Here is a 25954-nt window from a genome sequence, read left to right as displayed (position 1 = left end):
TTATATATAAACACAAAATCCACACACGCATGCACACACATGCGGGGCGAGGGAGGGAGCGACAGTGCACAGCAGCCTGGTCGTTACGGCAGCTCAGCACGCAAGAAAGTCCAGCTAATACGTGGGAGCCTCTGTTCTCCCTGAGCACAGTTCACGTCTTTGTGTTCCCACCGGGAAGAGCATCTGGCTTGGGCAGACTGCTCAGCACGCGCGCGCCGGGCAGCGGAGGCACGCGTAGAGCAACGGCCACCGGAGGAAGGGCTGTCTGCAAGGGAATCTGCTCTAGCGACGCGACGTTGCGGCCCCGGAGGGCACGTTTCTGCAAGGTCCCGCAGCGTTCGACTGCGCCTCCTGGGCGGTGATGGCATCTCACAGAGTCAGACCCAAAGAGAGACCTCTGCTACAGAGTAACCTGAAATGCAAAACCCGCTTCCAGCCCTCCCCTCTCCCTCTCTTTTTAAAGGAAAAGAACAACGATTAGAGAGAACGATATCAAAATAAAACTAAAAATAGGGCTAGCACAAGAGAGCCACCAGTCACAGTGCCTTTTAAACAACCCAGGCCTTGCTGCACATATGTTGCTGCTAATTAAAGAAATCTGAATTCTCTCAAAAGAACAAATCTTTTTTACTAGACTAATAATTACCCTCTCTCACACAAAAAAGCCTTGCTCCGCAGTTCCAGGCAGGAAAGCAGAAGGACCAATTCACAGCGTATTTCTTTAGAGCAATACACGGCAAGGAAGAACTTCTCGCTTCGCCTTCCCCTCCGCGGCTCCTGCCCCTGCCCCTCCGTTCCCCGAGTGATGGAGTAGCTCCCTTTGAACGTGTCAAAGCAACGCCAGGCGAAGCCTTCTCCGCTTTTGTCTGAACACCGCTGACACAGTGCTTGCTCACAGAAGGCAGCTCTTAAGACAAAGCTAATGATGGATGACAAGTGAAATGCCTTGAGGCACGCACGGAAAAAAAAAAAAAGAGAGAAAGAAAAAGAAAAGGAAAAAGGAAAAGGCAAAGAAAGAACCACTCCTCCCAACTAGCCTAAATAAAATGTCTTAAAAAAATAAAGGATTTTTATAGAGCCCTGCTAAAGATTCTGCAGTATGACCCTTTGCCTTTGCTAAAGGAGAAATGAGGGATGTTTTCCATGAAATAATACTATCTGTGGCCTGACATGTTTCTCATCCCTCCCTATGAAAAGTTTGATCCCAATCTCAAACCAGTGACATTAATTTGTGCACCTGCCCTTGTATTGCACTGATGTGAAGTACAATCATCTCCTTTATTTCCACTTGCTACTTCCTATGATTAACTCGGTGGTTTAGGAAATGGGTTAAGTTCAAAAAGGTTTTAATGCAGTCTCAACAACCTCAAAGGAAAACTTAAATAAAAACTTCTTAAGTATTTCATGAGCAGCTTCCCCCCAAGAAAGCAATCCTTCCCACTGACTTTGCTGGATATAATACAACAAGGAGCAATAAGTCTACCTGTGGGTGTTTCCACAACCAAGTATGACACAGACTAATATTCCTTTGTTATAAGGTGACCTTAACCCCACTAAACATGAGCCTTCAAAAATAAATATACTTTTACAAGTATAACAAACAATCATACTTTTGTGGTGCATCAGTATTCCATTACACAGGTACTCAGACGGGAGCATACATCAGCCCTCTTTGGTATGCAGAGCTCATGCAGCATGATATAAGTCCCAGTGGAAGTTAAAAGAATAATTACCATTATTTCTCTAGTCAGATGACAAATTGGAACATTTTTGCTTTGAACTCTTGAAAGAACATCATGTTGTAGACCCAAAATGCTACTTGATCTAACTTCAACTATTATCAATAACTCATCTCTTCAATTACACAAACGTTACATATTATATTGTCCTCAGAAGCTACAGGAGGGAACAAACACCCAAAATGCAAGAAGAGTGATTTAAGTATAATGCAAAGGAGAGAAGAACAACCCTCACCATGTTTTAGCAAACCTGGGAGACAGATACAGCAGAAGGCAACTATTCCAACCATTGTCAGGCTACACCTTCCCCCTTATATTCCAAAAACTATATCAAGTTGATAAATACAGTAAATCCATTAATCAGTGTATTCTCATTTCCATCTTCTGGTCTTGGCTGGATGAATCAACAAATGGATGGATAAAACATTATTGCTATGGGGACAGAAGTCCTTCCTGATATGCCCAAAGTTGTAGCCAGGTTTACTTTTAATGCTCAGGAGGTATGGCTAACATCCTTTAAATGTTTATAAAGAGTGATTCATATTCCTTTCAAATCCAGGACAGATTTTCCACAAAGTTCACAGTAGAGGCCCCCAATCATGTTTACTCTTGCTAGTTGCTTCTCCATTGGTTGACTTTTGACAACGTTGGCAATGATAGTGCAGAAATAAAACATGGAATATGGATGAGGGTGGCCAAAACACCCATTTACTTCTTGGCATTTACAGAGTGAGAATAATATTCTGGCTCTGTTGACTCTAATAGTGAAACTCCCAGCAGTGCTGTAGCTCAAAAAGCTGGGGCTGGTGCTTTGTGACTGGAAGGTCTGAAGCTCAAGCTCAGACTGAGTGTTTGCCATGTCTAGTAACTAACTCAAAGTTTCATTCTCTAGTTTATACATCAGAATAACACCCACCCTGGAGAACATGTATTATTGAAACTCAATATCAGACAGACTGGTTATAGCTTGAAACTTATCATCTTAGCCTTGGGCTTTAGAGAAAAACTTAAATTTGAGTTTTCCTGACTTAAAAATATACATTATGAGTTTTTTAATATATTTTTTAATTAACTCCTCTTCTCCTTTCTGCCTTCACAGTTATACTAAATCATTCCAATTACAAGTTTTTTCAATATCAAGCCAAGAAAAGGTGATTATGAAGTTTCAGAATTCATGCCTTCCCCTCGGAGTTCAACGCTGCTTTCGATTCGTGGACCTGAAACAGTTTGTAGCAGAGGTACAGAACCACTCAGAAGTGTCAGATGCTGTGTAGCCTGCCTGACCTTGCTGCTATAAGGGGGCTTTCCACAGTGGTTTATGTTGATTTCAGTCTTGGCCGTTGCAATCCTATTGACCTCTTTCTCCTCCTTCCAGTCCCTCTCTTCCAAGCATACTTACCTGTCTGTCCCTTGAACCAGCATCAATGGTCATGCAACCATGCAGTAAGAGCATCCAGGCAGTTAACCTGACTGAAAATTAACTGCTTTTTTTTCCTATAGGCTTGTCCTGATACCAGCTCTCTCAACTACACAAGTAGCATTGCCACTATAAAAAGTCGTAAGACTGTAGCAGTCCAAATTTATATCAAGTTAAGTTACCCTAAAACTGCATTGTTGTCATCTTTCATGGAGTCTACAAGCATCCAGAAATCTATGGACCAGGGGTTAAAAACACTGTGTTAAAGTCACAGTGGATAACACATCTATCTATCCCTTCCCCCTAACCAAAGGATCTTTCAAAAAATGATTGTCCAGACTGTCTAAGAAATGATACTCTCAGTTTCAGACTGCTGGGGATAGAAAAAGGGCAGTAAAACCAGCACAACTTACACATTAGTAGTGAAGACACCATAGATCAGGTCTTGCTCAGGAAGGTAGAAGGTGCTTTGCAATTCGTTATAATAGAAAGGGATTTCTCCAGCTCGGGAGCAGTTCAGTCTGGCCTTCATAAAAGTTGTCCACGTGTCCTCCAGCAAAAATCTCCCCCCAATGTCGTTTTTGCAAACCCTTGCCACACGGGAATACACTGTTTTCCCACAGTCGTGTTCTACCGCATTCTCACGGAAAAAGAAGTAGGTGAACAAACCGATGTCATAGGCAGCAATGAAATTAGGCTCTGAAAAATAAACATGTGAAGAGATTTATACAGGTCAGAAATCAATCCATGCTCACCGACTCGCCAAATGCCACCAGCTCCCTTTACAGAGGCTGTCAAAGCTGGGACCAGAGGGAGTTCTCAGTCAGCAGAGGACATACAGACAGTAGATCAGAATAGTGATATATGGGGATATAGCTCTAGTTTCATTTTTCAGATCTTGGAAAGACCCCATCACTTTCCCACTTCAATGGCAAAGCTGCTACTGACTTTAGTGAAAGCAGAGTTCAACACTTTGTATATTTAGGATTATTCTCTGCACCTATACTCATTTTGCAACATAAAGCCTTCCCATTGGATCCTCCACCTATTCACTTCTGAAAAGCACCTTATGTTGTGTTAAATATGCTGCTTGAGTCCGCCCAATTCCCTAGACTGCTGTATTGAAACATTCAACTTCTTCTCCTAATGCAATCACATCTGGCTTTTATCATGAAGCTTTTCCAGTTTCTAGGCACAAAAGATTATCTTCTGTCCGTAAAACAAAACCACACCACAAACTGACAGTATCAAAGCAAGCTCTCCTTAATTCTTTTTCTCCTGGAATTGTTATTATTTTCACAAGAATTGAAAAGAACCTGGAACTGGTTTGAAGTGAATATTTTAATTGGGTATTAAAGAAGGCTTTAAAGTGTACAGTCTTTCATACCAACAGTTTCTTTGGCAAAGGGAAAAGACTGGCCAATGAATAATATTTGACTAAACAACAACAAAAAACCCTGTTGGTTTTATAGGGTGCTTTTATGATGTTCACTTCTGAGTAATGCTCAAAGCAAGAAGAAAAAAAATACAAAATTCCTTTAATGCTGCAGCCTCGGAGTGAAAGGAGAACAGAACTGGGCGGAGGGAGGGGGAAATCAGATTCCGCTGCTGCTGCAAGGCAGTTTTAGGAGGCAGAATATGATACACAGGGGAGAGGGCACTGCAAAGCATCTCCAATCAAACTTTTACTTATAAACAAATTGTAAACCTTAAGGGGACTGTTGTGATCGCCAGTCTGACCTTCTGTCTAACACAGGCCAGGGAATTTCACCCCATAATTCCACCATCTGATCCCCTAACTAACAGTCGAATTAGACCATATCTTTCAAAGGAAACCTAATATTACTGGATAACTTCACGTGATTTCAAATCCATCACTTTCCTCAGAGACTTGTTTCAGTGACTGAAGACCGCCTTGGTAGCAACCTGCACTTCTTTTTCCATTTCACATTAGCTGGTTTCAGCTTCCAATCATAGGCTCTTGTTATGGCTTGTCTGCCAGATTAAAGAACTTTATCCTGCCGGAGATCTTCTCCTGATGTAAGTACTTCCATATCATGAACAAATCACCTTTTATCTCCTTCTCAGAAAGATAAATAAATTGAGCTCCTTAAGTCTCTCACTGTGAGGCAGGCTTTCCAAACTACAAATCACTCTATAGCTCTTTTCTGAACCATCTTCAAGTTTTCTACTTCTTGTTGAGAAATGGCCATCAGAACAGGATGAAATATTGCCATGTCACCAATACTGCACACGGTTATAAATCCAAGAATTGTGTTAGCTTTTCTGACCAGAGACTAGAAACTCAGTTTCTGTGTGTCCTTCTTTAAACTCCCCTGTTCGGATTTCACTTCCTTCTGAATTCTTCATTCTTGTGCAGACAAGAGGCACATATTTTTAATTACTCTATAGGAGTTGTGCTGCTTCTTGCTCCTAACATCACAGTCTTGCCTGATGACATCCTTCTCTTACACCTCCTGTTCTCCACACTGACTTCAGTCTATATACAACTGTCTGCCGAAGCCTAGTTCAGCCTCTTTAAGCTTCAGAGAGTGCACACTCCCACTGCTCACACATTTGATTGAAAGGTCATGAAAGCCAGTGGAAAGATTCTGAATATCTGGCCAACTTACTTGGGCCAAGGGAGAGAGGGGAAATATGGGGTTTCCATCACTACAGTCTGTCCAGTCAAGATGTGCTTTGCCTCAGTCAGAAGATGTGGACTCCGTGCAGGAATTACTGGGTGAAATTCTATACCTTGCTTGATGCAGGGTATTATGACACTGGGGTAACAGCTGCTTCTAATAGCTATAAATCTGCAATAGCGTGGCTTTATATGGAACGTAACCCACTCTGAAATTTCTCATTTTGGGACTGATCTTGCATTGATACCAGCCATCTTCAGCTGAGTCAATGGAAGTAGAGGGTGCTCAGCACTGTGCAGAACTGGGTCAGCAATATGATGCTCTATTTAAGTTGGATCTGATCTTCAAGCCTTTGAGTAGTTTTCTTGTTAAAATGATGTATTTGGTCATCTCACAAGACAGAGACCTATATATATGTTAAGCAGCCTGTAAGACCCACTTTCCATATTCTAAATCTACTACTCTGAAATCCTTTCAGCCTATTTTTAAACAACTTCTCAGCTGCATTGATTACTGCTCTGGAAACCCTTCCCACCATAACTCTGGATTCCAATATGAAAACAGAGGGAAAGATTTACAAGCCTGCCAAGTTGACTTCAATACACCTCTTGCTCAGATATGACCGACATGACTTTACCATTGAGCCACTTGGAGTTGTATTGTGCTGTCCTAAGTGGGGGAACATTTCCAAGGCTGCGGTAAATAGCAGGATCCCGTCCAGAGAAATCAATTACAGTTGCAGCATAGAGCTCTCCTCGTGATGTAATCACAGCTGTCGAGTTATGACGGGGGTCGTACGGGCACCGAGCCACTCCATTAATTCTGTCAATGATTTTGCTAAGATTTCCTACCTGTATTTAAAAGGAGAGAGGAGAGAATTTAAAGATCAGCTGGCTTTCTTACTAGTACAGAGAATTCAGTTTGCCCAGGAGTACCTGAAAGCAAAGCCCTGATTTTAAAAAAACAGGCAGCTATAAGAAAGTAACACCCAGGATGACTGTAAATTGATCATTATATCCATCATGTGCCAATGAAAGAGGCTGTGCCTGAGGCTCGCTGATCCTATGCCCTTGTAAGGAGGGTAATCCCCCCCCCCCAGTAAAGCCTGGAGGATACAACCCACTCAGTATAATCAGCCACTCCTGCTGCTAGCGCAGGTTTCCAATCTTCCATAGATGCTTTCTGAATGTATATTGGCATAAAAAAATAAAAATAAACATTGTCCTGGACTCATTCCTGCCTCCCTTGAAGTCAAAGGGAGTTTTGACATTTATTTTGAAGGAAGCATCTAAGCATTCAGCTCAGGAAGAGCTCACAGCTAAGCTCCGTCTGTGTTCCCCATTTTCAACAAGACAGCCAAGGTTTACACGAGCAGCACTTTGTCCAAATCCAGCTCATCTGTAACATGTTTTCTTGCTCCCCACCTGCACATCCGCTGTTCCAAAAGGGCCCAAGGAAAAAAGCCAAAATAACTGCAGAGCAGCTACATTTGGAACATACTCTGCACCCACGATGCGCTGCCAAATGGCTGGCCTTCCCCAGGGTGCATACCCAGCCCTCGTCCTCCTCCCTCCCCAGCCCCGCCAAAGAGCCAAAACAGACCTGTCGACTGGAGCACACAGGCGAAAAGGCATTGGTGCCGCAGGTAAACACCTTCTTGCCATAAACGATCAGCACCCGGACATAGTTCTGGCACTCTTCCTATAGGGACACAAGACAGAGACAGCGGCTCTTTACTGTGAGGTTATCCATTGCATAGAAATGCATTTACCTGTATTATAGCTGGAATACACCTTCGTTACGCCTAACCAGGACCAGGATTTGTTGCATCGAGTGCTGCAGCAGAGCCCAGCTCTAGGGAGCTAGCAGCCCAAGCAAGCAAGCCCAGTTTGCTGGTTTCTTCTCTAATCACAGCCCTGCACACACAGGCTCTGGATAAGCTCTTCTCCATCAGACTGACTCTGGATCAACCACACAAATGGCTCTTTCTATGCGTCACTTAGTTTGGTTCCCCTTCTCTTCATGAGGACAGTCCTGACCTATTTTTCCCAGCAATGCTGCAGCTTTGACAACGTAACCCAAACACAAACCCCAGTGCAGGACAGAGGCTCTGCTTGCACCATAATTCGCACCAGTGCTAGCAGGAAAACAGGGAGGAATTTCTGCTTTATAGACCAGGCTGGTCACGAGAATCACTTGCTTGAACAGACTCCTACTCCCTGCCTCCCGCAAGGATCGTGCACTCAGGATTTTCCATAGCAGGAGTTTCTCTTTCAGGCCAGGCCAGTGAGGGATAGCAAATCCCCCCTTTTCAACTGCGTGACCACTTGCTGTTACGAACAGGCAGCTCCTGCAACATGCCAGTCCGCTTAAGTGTGGGACTTCAGTCGTCCCACAATGGGGTAGCGGTGACAGCACAAGGCTGCAGGTGGGTCTTCCCAAAAAGCTCCTCTGAGTTGCTGGAGGGTGCCACAGTCTCCCTCTCACCCTACCCAGCCTTGTAGCTGATGCCTGCGGGTCGCAGGTCAGGCCAGCCGGCCGCCAGGGACGTTGAGCAGCGGGGCTGGAAGAGGCCGCGTAGGGCAGCGCGAGCCCCATGTGCAAGCCTCACGTGCGGTGCGAGAGACCCGCCGGCCGCCGGCCCCCGAGGCTCCTGCTGACAGCCCCAGTGGAAGACGTCCCGCGTGCCAGGCACCAGACCGCCTGCGCTGGGCTCCGGCTCAGCCCTCCGGCTCAGGGGAAAGGATAGGAGCAAGTGCTCATGCCTGGCACTCACGGGGCTCCGAGGGAAGAAAGTCAGTTATATTCTACTGTAAACAGAAAAGGAAAGTTGTTAAAAAATAACAGCCTTGGCTGTGTTATTCTGTCTGCTTTGCTTTCCTCCCTCCAATAGATCATAATTTGCCACTAAGCTGAGCCTACAGCTGCAGACACCGCTCCTCCTCCCGTAAGCAGCAATCACTCTGCGAGCTCCCCTGTCTCACAGCGCTCCACACTGCTGATCATTTCCCTGAAGACTTCATTTGCAAAATTCAGCAGTGTAAAAACATTCGATATCATCTGGAAAGCAAGAGGCTTGCTTAACTGGATTAAGTGTCATCTCCTTTCATTTGCTGTATGGAAATCAACTTGTTGAAGGATGGCATTTAGGGAAAACCCACCAGTTTCAGCCACAGACAAGCGACAGCACAACATTTGGGGGCTCACTTTGAGCAGAGAAGACTGCAGAACCTGCACTTCAGAGCCAGCCCAGGAGCACTCACCCAAGCCCAGCAGAGCCTGCAGAGTGCCACGGAGCAGGTGCCACCAGCCTTAATTCTCAGCAGGGACATTACGGATCAGATACGTAGTGTCTGGCACCCAGGAACTGGACCTTAAATTCATAGCTGGATCGATCCAGCACTTCATATTTCAGAAGCAGATCAGTCGTGGCTATTGTGCACCAATCTATCAAACAAGACCCTGTTTCTCAAGGTCCCACTTGCTGTGTGTTGAGCTTAGGGGTCTCACTCTCATTGCTCCCTTTGATAAGACGAAGGGCTTGCCAGCCTATCTTCCCTCTCCCTTCGTGGTGATGCCGCGCTGTGTGCCTAGTTACGCATCATACCCTGCCTGAGGGATGTCTGCATTTCACAAGTGGGTGAAGTAATTCCTGTTTCTGCAGATCATGGTTATTCAGTCCCACACAGTATTAGGACCACTGCATCTTTAACTGCAAAGGACCAGAAATTCTTGAGGAGGAGATGCTACAGAGGAAGTGATGTATAGGCTCCTCTCTCTACAAAGTTTTCTTTTCAGAATATGATTAAGATCTGGCATCTTACCCAGAATGCATCTCTGTATCCAAATTCCCCACAATAAAAGAGTACTCACCTGCTCCCCCACCTCTTCCAACCTTCCCTGCTTTGTACAGAGTCTGAACTCAGCATCTGACCTAAACCAGCTAACTCCATTTACATTGCTGGACTCCTTCCTGCAGAGGTACTTCAATTTTTTGCTAAATAAATCCTGTTCTGCAGCAATCTAAAATTCCAATTTGCAGAATCCTCTTTTTTGCACAGAACTATATCATGAGTCCCAAGCTTTTATTTTTATAAGAATCCTCTCAGCTGAGCAAACAGTGCACAAAAGAGTGTTTGTCTGCAAGGCCGTGCTGGATGGTCTTCTGGAGTCAGCAGGCAGCAGTGCATCTGTTGCACACTTTGCTCCAAGGCACAGCAGCCCAGCTTGGTAAAGATGCTGGAAGCTGGTAAAATGTTGAGTTATTTTTGCCTAATTAAGCATGGTTTTATTTGTACCCATTCAGTCAAAAGCAGAGGTTATTTATTGAAACAGGAGAGATCATACTGAGCAAAGATATCTTCTGCTGCCTGATCCTGTATTAGATTATTTCATCTGTGACTTCCAGCCCATTCCCAAATGTGTTAGCAAAAAGCATAGTCAGGATGGATGAGACATCAAATTGGAAACATTTGACAGCTGATACTTTTCACAGAACTGGATGCACCAAGCCCACGAATTATTTCACCAGCTGTAAAAGGCAAAAATTGGGGTAACCAGTAGATGTTTCCTACGCTGCTTAGATAATGATGCTGCTAGGGGTGAGCCATATCCAACCAGAGGTATCCCTAGGAATTAACTGCCTCGGCCCTGAGTAGGTCCTTTCACTGGCTTTGCCTTTCTAACGATGGTAACAGCACTCCACACTTCTGGAGGAAGAGCAATGATAACATGTTCTTTTCATCCAGCCTCAAAGCAATTTACACAGCATTAACTAATATTCTGAAACAGATGTGCATTATTTTCCCTGTCTTCTCAGCTGGGCAAATTGAAACACAGAAGTGTGAAAGGATTTGCCGTGGTGACACACTGAGTCAGAGGAAATCCTGAAAGAGAGAAACAGACATTTAACTACCAGTCCCCATCTCTCTAACCTGCCTGGCCTTAAGAGGAATCCTGCGCTCATTGGTATTTGTCGTTGCTGTATCCACTGTCAGTCAGCTCAGGCTGTGAAAGTCTCCAACAAAAGCAAGGAAGAAGCTGAACCACTTAAATGCTCCAGCTTGCAAGATTTTTATCGAGACACTGTCGTTGAAATTTACATTAGATCCCTTTTCTGCCCTACTCTCAGAGTAACTAGGAAGGAACAGCCTCCTCTCTGTGTTCTTTAAACCAGCCTGGATTTGCTCTGAAAATCATTCAACACGCTGCTTTCTACAACAATTTGTAGCTGAGGCAACTGGTCAGTAATATGAGCTCAGAAACACTTACAGAAAATAGGAGCTATTTAGTGCAGTTTCTTCCATGTGGTTGGAAAACTTCAACTGTGCAGGACGCAAAATCCAGTGGGATTTTAATATAGTTGGAAAATCTGGCAAACGTGAACTACAACTCTGTCCAGACGAGACAATATTTGGATCCTACTCTCAAATTATGGAGCAGCCAGTTAAATCTGTATATGATCAGTCTGCAGATTTCATCACCAGAAGATATTATTGGGATCAAGAGATTGAGGATTTAAATAAAGGGGGAAGACTGGATATTTATATGTTTAATGAGGATAACCCAGTTATATTAGTTGGGATTGCTATTAAATTTATGGCAGAGCTGATAAATCCTGTGGCTCACTGCCAGAGCATTAAGTATATCTCTGATTTTCTCATGAATTCCATGTTCCCACTTTGGGGTTCTTGCTCCTTCCTCAGAATTATCTGGTCCTGCCTCCTTTTTGGAGATAAGACCTTAAATTGAACAGACCTTGTTTTCCTAGAAAGCAACAGAACAAGACTTCTAACGCGCAGCTCCATAGGGCACAGGGTCTCACTGTAACTAAGAGAATAAACTTTATTGAAGTCCATCCTCTCCCCTCTTGCAGTTTTCTTCCCCTTCATTTAAGCCTATTCTGGTTTATTTCATTTTTTTGAAACATCTAGCTTTAAACATGTCTGCTCTGTGAATGGTGCAATGCCCACTACAGTGGCTAAGAGCAGAGCTCTTTCAAGCACATACGGATGTCAGGCTGCTTTGAAAGCACATTTCAAGCCCCAAAATGAAGCGCGGTACCCTGTTACTCCATTTGGGTGGACAGACCAGCAAATGGAGGGGCTGAACTCCTGCTGGCTCTGGTTTAAGGTAAAATTCAAAAAGACTTTTTCAGGATACTGAGAATAAGCCAGCTGTAGGTGCTTCTCGAGTCATTTCATCTGTCATCTCTGAACAGGGGAGTTCTGAAATGTTATAAGCCCTTAATCTCATTGTACAGATGTATTTTTCTTTGAAAGTCTAACTGAATATAGGCACTGCTCTAATTGGCCTTTACTTTGAATAAACCACTAAAGCTCTGTTTTCAGAAATGTCCCTCTTACTTCTTTTTTTTTTTTTTTTTTTTTAGATAACACTGGATAACACTTTTAGATAACTGTTTCATCATATACCAAGATATTTTAATCATAGATTAAAAATGCATTAATATGCTATATCAGGAAAACAGATGTTTGTCCTCAGCAAAGAAACGCAAACTCTTCAGAATAAGGGAATTAATTTACGGTTTAGGCCAGGGCTGGAGAGAGGAGAAATGGGATGAAACTTGGCAAATACATAGTTATGACTTTCCTGCAGGACTATGGAATAATGAAAACAGTTTCACACAACATGTGAATAATCTGCAGAACTCACTGCCAGGTGTTCACTGAGGCCAGAGCACAGTAAGATAGAACAGGTAGATTGGAATGTATATGGAGGACATCTAGAGCTGAAATAGCAAGTTTTATCAAAAACCGAAAAAGACCTGGTGAACAGTGACCCCAAGCCTGCCTGCCCTTCCCAGCTATACCAGCAGAGGCATGGTATCACCTCTGCTTGCAAACCTGGCTCCTCTTCTACATTCAGCTCCTCCTGGCTACATCACCACTGCCATAAAAAATCCAGACAGTGCAGAAGAAAGGAATTATAATTTCAGAAGATGTTACCATGATGGCAGGTTGTTTCCCCACTGAAGCAAATCTTTCTACACATTAATCTGGAGTAGCCAGATTTGGCCAGCACAGGAGACCACATACGGGGCAAGAGAACTCACTGCTCTGCCTCAACATAATCATCAGGACTATTCGAGCCTGCCAGAAGCAAAAGTCAGAGCCACATTGGGAGTCATTTTGGGGTGAATCAAACAAAACCAATCACTCAGGTGTTAATGCCCCAGTCGTTCTACCCGGAGAGAGCTCCTGCACTGCCAGCAGCTGGATTATTCCTGCTGTCTACACTCACAGTGGGAAGAGAGAGGATTTCTGTCTCTCCATTGAACTGGGAACTGCTCTCCTTGCACCTCAACCATGGGGTCCTCTGGTCCATCTAGCTATACTTTCTACCTGCACTAGCCATTCAAAAAGCCTCTTATCATTGGCTCTGAATTATAACCTACAGTACAGGAAGTTAATCAGCAGAACTCCATGCAAAGACATTTTGTTTTAGAGTGCAGCAAACATTCAATTTATTTGTCGCAGTTTATGCCAAATTGTTAAAAAAAAGTTCACCTTGCATGTTCTTGAGCAGTGTTATTAACATGCTTTCAGATATTTATATTTATTTCTTTGGACAAACAATCCCATTAATCAGTTTAAGCCAATACCCTGACCAAGCTATCTTTCTCCTTGGAGTGCAATAGATAGCAAAGAGAATTGCTAATGATTTTTCCAGCCAGGTTTTCTTTAATGGACTTTGGATCAAATCTAGGGGCTGCTTCTGCATTGACAGCTTAGCAAAAGTACTAGAAATGTAGGATGAAACTCAAGAAATAGCTATAAAGGGGAAAAAAAAAGATCTGAGAGCCTTCCAGTTATATCTATCTGCTTGCGGATTTACATGGTGCCTGTCATATCTGGATGCCTATTATTTGTAAGGGGCATGGAGATTCCCCGCTGCCCTAGAGTCCCAGGGCACAGCCCCTGTTTGATGCATAGTCAGGTGAAGGCCTGAAATGGAAGATTCTTCCACTAGCCTAGTGATCTCGGCACCATACCATTAGCTGGGCTTAAGCCTTAAGCCCTGCTTAAGCCTTCGGCTAGGATTTCTTCCTGTAACCTCATGTGAACCATAAGAACTCCTTGCATCAGGACATCATCCAAGAACAGGAAGAAATTACACTGGCAATACGGTGGGACAGCTAATAGCGGGACCACATATGAGCCATTTCTCTTCGTTGTCTTTCTTGCTCCAGAGCCATTATATGGCATTATCTTTCTTCTTGCTCCTGCACTACCAAGAGCTACACAAGCAAAGGTCTTACGACAGCATGTTGCAGACCTGGATCACCGCCGTTTTCACAAATGGTTCCCATTTACTTTTTGAAATGACAGTGTGCAGCTTTTGGCAAGTTATCAAATAATTCTACGTTCAGCCAAGAGAAAGACCAAAGCGCTCATGTTTAGAAAGCCACAACTCTCCATATCAGGCAAAATTCCTTAGATGTGGTAGATATGGACTGCTATGCAGAGACAAAACAATTAAAAAGTAGAAGCTGAGCTACTTCTAATGAAAGTAAATACATTTTGACCTCGTGGGACCTCTTCCCCTGCCACTCTGTTAATCACTCATTTTAACTGCACCCTCCAGGTGCTATCACTTGGAGGATGGAAAGAAAGGCAGGATGACACTGGTTTTATTCTCTGCATTGTCTACCAGTAAGGTGGGTGTTTTCAGGGGAGGATTTTAAGGTACTGATTAGGAAACAGGATTAAATTATTAAATGCTGCAAAAATATGAATAACTAATGGAAGCCAGCATGGCTCTACTGAGACATAGAAAATAAAGCAGATATAATTCTTTGAGGAATTCACAAATTTTGGTTGATAAAAGTAACAACAAAAAAGAAAGAGACTTTTCTGAGGTGTTTAAATCCACATGACATACTACAGAGAGTTAATTTTAAAATTAAGATCATGAGCATATACATTAAATGGATTAAAATCTGATATATGACTGGACTAAAAAAAGGCCTCAGTGAGAAACCTTTCACAAACTTGAGTTTCTACTAGGGCTCCAGAACAGATGGTACTAGTCCAGTATCAACATTTTCCTCTGTCGTAGCTAACAAACATTTGTGGATAACCCAAAGATTAGGAAAAAGACAATCAACAATGAGGCCAAAACAGTGATATATGCTAGGCTGGTTGGTGAGCTGGGCCCAACAAAATACATTTTTGTAAGGTATTATACATTAAAGAGCAAGGAACAAAAGGGCTCTATGTATAGGCCAGGAGATTACATCCTGAAACTAGCACCTGTGAAAAGGATTTAGTGGTCAGAGTGGCTAGGCAATTCTGCATGATCTCCTATGACAAAAGAGCTTATGAAACTGCTAGGTACATGAACAGAGGAGGGTGAATAAGAGGTGGAAAACTATTTTAATCACACTCAGGCATTAGAGAGATTGACAAGGGAATACAGGTGAAAACTTGGAGTGTGCAGAAAAGAGACACAAAAGATATTCAAGGGCAGTAGAAAAACTACTTAGAGCAAGAGGCTTGAAGAACTCAGCTTTTTTGTTTACCTGCTTCTTAGTTTACCAAAAGAACTGACTTGACAAGAGGACATAAAAATAAATATTGTTAACTAAAGGGCTCTTTAATCAAGCAGAGAAGGGCAGAATGAGACCCAGCCAGACAAAGCTGAAGCCAGATTCAAACTGTAAATAAAGTGCATGTTGTTAACAGTGAAGGTCATCGGCCATCGGAACAAGCTAGCAAAGCCCACAGTGGGATGCTCATTGCTTGAGGCCTTCAGTTCAAAACTTTCTGCCTTCCTGGAAAAGGTGCAGTAGCCAAACACAAGTTGCTGAGTTCAATTTAAAAATGAATAGGTGAAATTTATAGCCAGAGTTACACAAGGTGTCAGAAGAAATGACCTAATGGTACCTTCTAGCCTTAAATCTGGGACCCCGATTTCTCATCTCCCTTTTCTGCAGCCAATGGGTGATCAGATGCGGAGTAACCACCATGCCATAGTAACTATATTTCTGTGATGAAATACTGAACATGTATACATTTTGTGGCTTTAACTCTTGCACTATTTTTCCTTATGGTAGAGCTCTAGGCATTTTAGGAAGAGATTTTCTAAGCAGTGGGAGGAATCTGATTTAGATACTCAACAGGCATAAGAATGAAGGGAAATAAGACATTTTAATACACCAGGTGGCTTTGAAAACCTCACCCTAAAAATACATGTATTATTAAATGGGCATGGAAAATGGATCAGTCATATAACTTATGCAGACTACATTGTGAATTAATACAAGAGCCAAAGGTCCTCCTTATTTCTAGCCTCCATCACCACGTATCTAAGTGCCTGACAATCCATAACATATTTATCATCAAATCATCTGTGCAAGGCAGAAAACTGCCATTAGTCAAGTTCTGACAATGCAGAACTGAGGCAGACAAAGCCCTGGCTCTTGTACCACCACTGCACAGCAGGAACAGAAACATGTACATTAGTGCTGTCCTCACTTGATGCATTCATCCAGCCCAGGGCAGAGATACTGGGTCAGAGCTGGACTTCTTAGCTGGAGTGAAGCTCTTTGCCAGCTGGCTAAGCTCTTTATTTTTGCAGCTAATGCTAAGTCATTTCTCTGCAATGCAATGAACAGTGTAGACTCCCCAACAGTGAATTGTCCATGGACACATACAGGCTGGAGAAGATATGGACTTGGGAGATCTGAGTTTACTTAACCATTGCAGAATCCTTCTGCCTTTCTTTGTAGCTCCATGTCCTTTTGTCAGATTTTTAGGAAATACCTCTGTTTGCCATTAATTGTCAAGAAGCGTCTAACAATATCTGATTAATTATTGGTGCTCAGAACTGCACACCCAGGGCCACTGCGCCCACTAAACCATTTTAAGCACTGGATCACAATGAGCATAAACTCAGCTGTTCAGTGCATTATCCTCATGAAATGTTTGGCAAACTCTTTGCAATGTGAGGAGGCAGCAGCAGCAAAGATGCTCAAGCCATCACCTTCCTTTGGCATGACAATAAAAAGGATAAACTGAAATTATCCTAGAACATGTTCAGCCAAGCGCATGGAATCTCATGGAGGGTTTTATCTGGGGCTTGACAAAGTAATTCTGGGTTATAAATTCAAACATTCATGAACAATGGAATACTATTTACGTCTTACAAACTTTACAATGGAAGAAAAGAGCAAAACTCTCTCTTTTTAGTACACACTTTAAAGTACAGAAGGAATTCCCAGTGTCTTGGATTTCGGAGTTTTTGAATTCTGTCCATCTTCACTTGGGTTCTTCTCCTAGTGGCTCGCTACATTTGATGTTTACCTAACCCAACCCATTTTGCCTGGGAGGATCCATGGTGCTTTCCTGCATAATGCAGTCCTGTGCAAAACTCTAACAGATGTTCTAGGATACCTGTACTCCTGTTCTCCCCAATTACATGAAGTTCACTGCTGCCCAGCCTGCAAAAGTCAAGCTAGCTTTTTCATGTATATACAAATTAATACAGCAATCACATAAAATTTATTATACAAAATGAACATAGTCAGTGGAAGGTCATATAGTCCTGTGTTTAAAGCACTGAACTGGAACTCAGCAAAATTCTGCCATTTTGGGATAATCACTCTGTGCTTGACTGTCCCTGACTACAGCAAGGATAATGTGTATCCTCTCTTATCCTACGTCATACTCCTTTGGTTTAGACTGAAAACTCTTTGTGGTATAGCATTTAGGACAATGCTCTAAGCTGAGGCCTAAAGGCTTTTGTGCAGTACCAATAACAACACATTTGAAAACTCACAGTATTCCCTGCTTCCAGATACATGGTTTTAAGGGGTAAAAGAGGACCTGTGTTTGGATCAGAAATATCTGCAAGCTCCAGACTTGTGGGATAGAAGGCCTTGGTTCAAACACTTCTTGCTTTAAATTGTAGTTTACCAGACTGCACCTGCCTCCTGAGGAACTCTCTGATACTGCACTGAAAAGAATTGCTTTGTGCTAGCACATTAAAGTCTCATGTTCATGAGATTTACACGAAGACCAGGTCTAACTGCAGATAAGCATCGACCACAAGCCCCCGTGGCTAAACTCCAGCAGCTCACTGCTGAGTACTGAGAATAGTGCGGCTGACCCGACCAGCCTCGGCCCCACCGCACAACGCTACTTCTGGTTTGACACCACTCTGCTCCTTGATGTGTCACAGACTGTGTCCTCTCCAGCAGTCAAATTATCTTTAAATTTCATACAGTGCAAGTCTAATAACTTGGACAGGGGGCCTTTGAAATGGCTTGCTCCGTGGTGCTCATACAGGTGCGGTGACAGCTCTAAAAGGCTGCAGATTTACAAACTCATGCTGGTGTCAGATGCTCCCTGTGTGGGTTTCTAAGGGAATGATGCAAATAAATTTACTCATAGTATATCTTTGTAGCAAAGCAAAACTTACCTCAGTTTTTCCTTTACTCTGACAGGACCGCCTGGTGTCTTCATCTGAACCCCATGCTGTTGCCTGAGAAACCAAAAGGCACAAGTCACATGGTAGTGCAGCGAACCACCACACCTGGAGACTCCCAAAACAAGAACAAGTATCTCCAGCCAATTTATGCAGCCCAATTTACAACCAGCATTGTGACAGTAAACATATCTCGCTCCCACTGTGCTCACGCTGCACACAAATGATAAATAGATGGAATGTCCAGAGATAGGAATAACCAGAATGTTAACAGAGAACAGACTTTAATTTACATGGAAATGCAACTTCTGATCATCTTTCAACTGGAAGGGTCCAAGACACAAGCCCCATAGGCCAAGCCCTTGCCTTTTTCAAAGTGACAGTGCTGTGCAGCTCTCACAAAGACAAAAACCTGCCTTGGAGCAAAGCCGGCAAGTTCTGCATACATCTGCTGGTCTCCTTAAAATTATTCCCAGTGCTATCAGCTTCTAAGTAATCATGCAGAAAAGTAAGCAGGACAAAACGAGAACAGGGAGCTGAAAGGCGTAACCCAGAGAGACAGGAAGCAGGGAGAAAGGGATGGCAATTTGTGCCACTACCCATGTGAGGTCAGACCCTGAGGTGGCGTAAAATGCATTAGGGTTGAAGGCGCTGTTGACTGGGCTGCAAAAGAGACCCCTTCCTTCACAAGAAAAGTCAAACCAGCAAAGCTCCGTTAGAGAGAATTCCTAGGTTTAAAAACTTCAGGAACACACCCAACCATTCGGTGCCCTCTGCAATTTTCCTTCCTTCAGCACTTTTTTAAAATAGTGGTAACGAATTCAAGCAGGTATTGTTAGCTGGAGGTGAAAATACATATAAACATCCATACTATACATAATACATCATTCTGAGTACAAGAAAAATAGCTCTGCTACATACGGAAAGGCCAGGCTTGCAAGTTCAGATACAGACCCAAAACTGTTCTAAAGTAGCCAGGGTTTCTTTCTTTCTTTTTTTTTTCCAATCCATTACCAACACAGGAAATAGCCTTAAAGTTCGGTCCGGATCTGAACTTTTCTTGAACTTTCTCACTGCAGCCAACGTACTTTTTTAAACATTGGACATCCATAAAAATTGTCCCCTTGATACATGATAAATCCTGTTTGTTGCAGTAGGAAGATGGTAGTCCAGCAAAAAGTTGGGATGAATTTCCCCCTCAGTGAACATAAAACTGCAAGAAGTACCACCACCCAGGAAATCCATTTATATTAAACAGCTGGGGGAGGGATATAGGTACCTCACTTTGAAAAACTGTATATTGTCTATGGTTAGTTGAGTATTCAGTTCAGTTTGGCTTGAAATAAGACCTTAGGAGCACATGAAAAGATACGGTGGGAGAAGGGAACAGCAGAGATCTTTCCATGGGAGTGGGTTGGGAAATACTTCCCATGTACTGTAGTCCAATCCAGGCTAAAGGCCAAAAGCTCATGCCTCAGAAGTATTTGTATGAGAACTGAGACAAGTCTTCCCTGGGAAGGATCATGTCAGCCATATCCTGAGAGGGGATACGTCATCAGAAGAGAAAGCTCATTCTGATAAACCATTACAGTAGAGCGAGGAATTTTGACTGGTGGCTCCCAGGGATCCTCAACATCTGCAGAATCACTACTCAGCAGCATTTTGATCCTCAATCCAATTCTGGCCCATATTCATCTAGCCACACTATTCTTGGTCCTTGGATCAATTTTGGAGAAGTTTCATACAAAAAGCCCTCATTAGAGCTTATTAGGTGGCTCTTCTTTCCACCTCAAAAACAGGGACACAGCACTTCTCCTTACAGCCCCAGTTCACCTTGACAATATTTGACAGGACAAAATGAAAACAAAAATCATTGGTTACTTCAGCAATCAGTGCCGCTTCTCATCAAATACTCTGGGCCTTCTGGGACTGCAGCAACCTAACAGAGCAGAATTTGGCCTCCTAAAGGACACCTAGCTCCTCCTGCCAGACACCTGCACCACAGAGCTTTCAGGTACGTCCCAAACAGCTCATGTCAGAGCATTTATCCCTCCAGCTATGTTCTCAGTGGCGAAATGTTTTCTTTTACTAAACTACACTGCCCTTCAGCTTTCTGAAGCACTATCTTGATGAACCGAGTAATAACACAAGTTCTTGGTGATGGCCCAAATTATGGGAACATGTTGTTTGTGACTGCACCATTAGTCAGTGTGCATTTCATTAGTTATGAGGATAATTAAGCAATATAGCAATCTCAAGCATGTTTTACAAGTCCCACACATGTCTTTAGAAGGGCAGGGAGGTATTAATTTGAGGACTGAGTAACTCTAATGACCTCAAGTGACTCAAAGAAAATATTAATGACCCTGCAATGCAGAACATCTTGTCAATAGTAAAAACATAATTTCAAGGCCAAGCAGCTAATATATATTTAAATAATTGTACTTCAAGGTATCAACATGCACCAGTCAGATGACCTGCAGCCCAGACAAGTCTTTCCATTAGGCTCCTAGGAGCCCTCACACATCTGCGGTCAAGGTCTTTGGGCTGGACCCAGTGAGCCTAGGCAGGCTCCAAACTCTGAGCTCATGGCCTTTGCATGAGTTTTCTAGCCCTCCTGGGTTTCTTTGCTTGACTAATCAGGTTTCCTTTCAGATTAAAACTTCACACTCTTGTCATCCCTGTTTTCTTGGGCCTCTTCATTCAAACTCCCTGTGTAATGCTGGTGCTCTACTTCATGCATGTCACTGGTATATACAGCCCAAGCTGTTCCTTCTCAGATGAAATCTTCTTCCTCTCTCTTAGATTCATTTTGTCACAGACTAAAACTACATCCTGGACATTGGTCAGAGAAGCCTTCAGAAAGATCTCTCTTTTTTGGAGAACATCAAGTGCACAAACCATGTTTGTAGAACTAGTTCAGCTGTGTGTGCCCAGAGCCTTCTCAGCAATATAGGCATCTACTTTCTCTTTCTTTTTACTGCTGAAAGCTGACTCCTGATTGAGGTCAAACCAACCACACATTTTTGGTTACCCCACTGGGCGATCAGCCTGAATTTATCAGTCATTTTCTCAGCTGTCTGAGCTGTTTAAGTTCCCAGCTCCAGAAAACTATCCGGGATTACTTCTATACCTCCTGCTACACATCAGTCAAAAGCAGTAGAGTGGACACCTCTGAACCCATGTGGCAAAAAAAACTTTCATGGCATGGGTCGTGGAAAACAGAGCTTGGATGAAGATGTGACTAAAACTGGTAGCAAGGCTACATATGAACACAGGACAATATGCTTTCTCCTAGCTGCTTCCCTACCTGCCACATGCTTAAGCAACTAAGCAAACACACTTTTAGGATGTCAGGGTGACAGGACATCAACATTTCCTTCCCTTACCTCCTTTCCAAGAGCATCCCAGGTCCTCACATTACCTCCTTACAAGCTCTCCAGCATCCTTTCTCTCTTGCAATTTCAGGAGAAATGCAGAATTTCTCTCTCCTACGCAACCACGTGGCCCATGTGCAGAACATGGGAACCTCAGATTCATATGCCATACAATTCAGACAACTAGCTGAGCGATGCAGCTGCTGTGTAAGACAAGAGCCATGCAAACCATGAGCAGGACTGCCCAGCCAGCCATGCAGAGAGGCAGCAGAGTATTAGCAACTTTGTCCCTGAACTGAAGTTGCAATTGAATGTGCCTTCTATTCAGCATATTTGCATGGGCATCTGCTTCTTCCCGTCTCTATTTTTGTTCTTGAGTTCTATGCAGGCAGATTTTCTCCAAAGAAAAGGAGGAGAGGGTTTATTTCTGCATCTTTCGGAAGTCACCTGAAGGAGAACAATCAGCAGAGAAGCATTCGCACCACTGTGGGTATGTGGTGCAACACTGGCCAACTAGAGATTAACAGAAACGGGCTACAATGGCAAAGTTCGGTGCAAGTCTGAACACTCAAATGTCATGCTCAGACACAGAAAGAGTTAAGGTCTTTTCTAATAAATTATGAGCATCAAAGTTTGCTTCCAGTTCAGACTGCAGATCAAAAGTGATCTAGCAATTCTAGCCCATCATATGCTGTCAAATCAGTTATTCAGCACACACCACTGAGAAAAGCTTTCTAGAAACATTTATTTAATTACCTGCACATCTCAAGGTTGGCATGCAAAGTACCTGCCTGTCACTAGGAAGTCCTGTTGTCAATAGTCACGTGCATCCTCAAATGCTTATCTGGAAGCCTCTTCAACTTCTATGGACCAGATTTTACATTCAGGCCAGCAATTTATAATTACTTCAAACACCACATATGAATTTAGTTGATTAAGTGTATGTTAATCCCTGCACTGTACTTGCACAACAGTGCTTCTGGTTTTTGCTCCACATCAAAATGTTGTTTTAAAAATGAAAAGTGAAGACTGGAAGAGAATAAGCTACATGCATTTTTATTGGGTAAATTAAGCCCATTTTTAATTTCTAAAGTCTCCTATTACAAACCTATCCATCTGTTACCAACGTCACTTCCATTAAATAAGTGCTCCATACAAGCTACTGACAGTCCCACATGCCTGCAGAGAGGCTCAGAATCACGCTGTTCTCTCCTATTAACGGAGAAATGTGTAACTCAAAAACTTACATTGCTTATGATTGGAAGTGGCTGAAAGAGCAAGGACAGGCTTACTGCAAAAAAAACAACAACAAAAAAAAAAAACTAAAAAACCCACGGATTGATTCTGTAAGATGCCCAGCATTTCCCAAAAGGTGCTGAGCTGCCCAGGTTCCTGCGAAGGTCAGCAGAAGCAGAAGCAGCGCGGTGCGTCAGGGGTTCAGGCCCACGGGGACTGCTCACGGCAGGAACTTCCATTTCCATCAGCCCTCTGCAATGCACTCAGGAGACTTCTCAATCTGCCCAAGGGGTAAGAGGTGATTTTGGTTCTCCTCTTGAGCCGTGTAGGGCGCCCTGAGCAGAGGCTGCCAGTCACACAACCCTTTGCTGAGTTATGCAAGAAGAAGGGAGGGCCGGAGGTGTTGTGATATGACAGTTATTGTGCACTAGAGACCCGAGCTGCCAGAGTCATTTCTTTCCCTGCATATTTATTTACATCTAGTTTTCCAACTACTGTACAAGGCACCAGTATATTCACTGAAATATACCTCTGGAAAAAAGACTTGCTCCAAAAGCAGCTTCCTGTATTCCTTAATCCAACTCAAAATCTCTGCATTTCTTATTCACATTTACAAATCGCTTTTGGATCAGCTCATTTCATAGCAAGGTATGGAAAATTTCCTCCAGTCCTGGGGAGAGAGGCACGTGGAAGGGCCTTGTTTCTGCACAGCATTTAACATCCACTTGCTTTAATGGAAATAAAGCACATATTTACATACCTCACTACCCCAGGTGAACTTAATCACATACTTAAGGACTTTGCTAAATTGGGTTGCAGATCAAGACCTTTAGGCAGTGACTGCTCAGAGGACAGTTCATTCCCCTACAAGGTGTTAGCCTAAACCTTTTCATCCATGTAGATGAACAGATTTCAGACCTCTAAAATACAACCCATAGATTCTTGCTTGTTGACAAATCCATTGTATAAGTTTATTTCTATGCTTCTATACCCTTCGCAGTCCCTACACAAGACAGTGACAGTGTTAATCTTCCTTGGGCAAATTCTACAGCATTTAAAAGAAATATGTAAACACTGGTTCTTATAACACTTAAAAGAAAAAAATCTCTGAAAGATTTCTCTAGGCTCGACCATGAAAATCCATGAAAAGGTTCTTGTTTGACTTAGGTTTCTATAAAACTTATTGTAAAAACATTTCTACATAACTTTAGCTATTTGTTCCTTATTAAATACTCCAGGACTTCTCCATAAAGACTTGCTGCCTTATTCTATAAGTGGAAAGTTAAATTCCTTTTTGAAGCATTGGCTTTTGTCTCTTAAGGACAAGGCAACTTTAAAGGGCTCTATAAATAAAACTTATTGAAATCTAATTTCTTAATAATAGCGAGCAGTAGCTTAATACCCTAGAGGCCATATCTGAAGTTCCAATACGGATAATTTATTAAAACTGTGATAAACATGTCTGATAAACAGATAACTAATACCAAAAGAACATAATGCCAAGTTTCAATAAACAGTCAGTTCAGCTGCATACCGCAGTATACAAATTACAGATCACTGCTGCATGCAGTGACAGCTATGAGGAATTATCACAGCATTTAGTCAATTCGTTTTAGGGAGGACGTGGGCGAAGGGAATTGCATTGTGTTTTATCAAATTATTAATTGATTTCCCTTAAGTGATCTCAGACCCTTCAGGATGTGATAAAACTCAAGCTGTATGCTTCACTTACACCAAGTACCCGAGTGCGCATTGACAGTGACTGGCACAGTTGCCTGGCACTTCTGGAGGTGGCTGGATCATAAGTCACCCGGGCAAGACCTCAAAATGTAACACTTAGAGGCTGGCAAACATGCTAAAAAATTCATCAGTGGGCTCCTGTTCCCATAACCCTAATTTCTGAATCAGACCTTCTCTATGTAAGTGAAAGTCAGCTTGTTACTGTCCTGGAACCGATTCTGGCCTGCTATTTGTTGGCTACTCCACACGTTCACTTTATGGGAGAACAGAAGTGGATGCTAGATGCAGGCCTCGTAAGGAACCAATAATTCCTCAGAAAGAAGGACTTTCTCATTTTAAGATTAGATCTTGACCTCAGCCCCAAGTAAGAGCAACCGAGGCTCATGGACCTCAGGGTCTCACGGACTGTTACCACATTCCTACAATGAGAAATGCAATAGCCCCGAGGAAGTTCTCCAGTCCTGGCTCACCTGTCGTGCAAAAATGACATAAATTGACTACATCTGCACTTCCTAGACAGGGAGGAGACTTCCCAGCAGGACTGACTACGTTCCCTTTGCTGGTTGTATTACTTCAACCACATTTCATTCTTGGGCAACACTGATTTAGTGTCGAGTCTGTCCTCCTGCCTTCCGTATTCAGGCCGTATGCACACCTGGGCAGAGCATTTAAGTACTACCTGGCAGAACAAGGCCCCAGCCTCCAGGCATGTGAGCTCTGCTTTCTCTGATCAAGTTACCCCAGCTGAAGGAGTTACTATGCATTCGCTCAGTCATGGTCTCCTGCTCTGTCCATGCAAGGTAAAATGCTTGTTCAAACCTGTCACAGCCTACCTCCTGCTTCCCCCGCGCAGAGGGCGCGTACTGCCAACAGGGCTCTCCCGAGGAGCGGTACGTCAGGAAGCTCCTGCACCTCTGCCCCGTGCCTGTGCCTGCAGAGAGGATCTGAGTTCGACTGCAAACCTAACTCACTCCTTTCTGGAGGAAAGTATTTCGGCTGCTTTGAGTCCTTCTTGGTCAATGCTACTTATTTTCTCGCTTTCACAGCTTCAGAATCCTTTGTTATTTACTTGTATTACAGGAGCACGTAGAGGCATGAACTGAGATTGTGACCTTGCATTTCCTGGCAATATACAAACAGACAGCGAGAAAAGAATTTCTGTCCGAGAGCACTTACAAGCTAGAAAGACAACCCAAGCACACGGTAGGAGGGGAAAATCAGAAGCACACAGAGGTCAACTGCCTAGGAAAAGCCACGGAGCAGGTCAGAGGCAGAGCTGAGAACTGAACTCTGCTCTCTTGAGGACTCGAGACGGCCCTGTCTAGCACAAAATGTGTTCTTAGCATTTTT

The 25954-nt window shown here is 43.2% G+C and overlaps 1 protein-coding gene across 4 annotated transcripts in view; it reads right to left on the bottom strand.

Moving 5' to 3' along the window:
• Nucleotides 1-25954, bottom strand: part of SEMA5B (semaphorin 5B) — a 273437-nt gene that overhangs the window by 67154 nt on the left and 180329 nt on the right. For all 4 annotated transcript variants that reach the window (XM_064514705.1, XM_064514704.1, XM_064514702.1 and 1 more), the window contains 4 exons: nucleotides 18246-18308; nucleotides 7404-7502; nucleotides 6439-6652; nucleotides 3570-3855 (listed from right to left, as the gene is read on the bottom strand). In XM_064514705.1, coding sequence (XP_064370775.1) covers nucleotides 3570-3855; nucleotides 6439-6652; nucleotides 7404-7502; nucleotides 18246-18308 — 662 coding nt within the window. The remainder of the gene's footprint in view (nucleotides 1-3569; nucleotides 3856-6438; nucleotides 6653-7403; nucleotides 7503-18245; nucleotides 18309-25954) is intronic.

The sequence above is a fragment of the Dromaius novaehollandiae genome, chromosome 7 (assembly GCF_036370855.1).
Source record: "Dromaius novaehollandiae isolate bDroNov1 chromosome 7, bDroNov1.hap1, whole genome shotgun sequence".
Lineage (NCBI taxonomy): Eukaryota > Metazoa > Chordata > Aves > Casuariiformes > Dromaiidae > Dromaius > Dromaius novaehollandiae.
The sequence above is the reverse complement of the archived record's forward strand: the minus strand, read 5'-3'. Positions and strand labels throughout refer to the sequence as shown.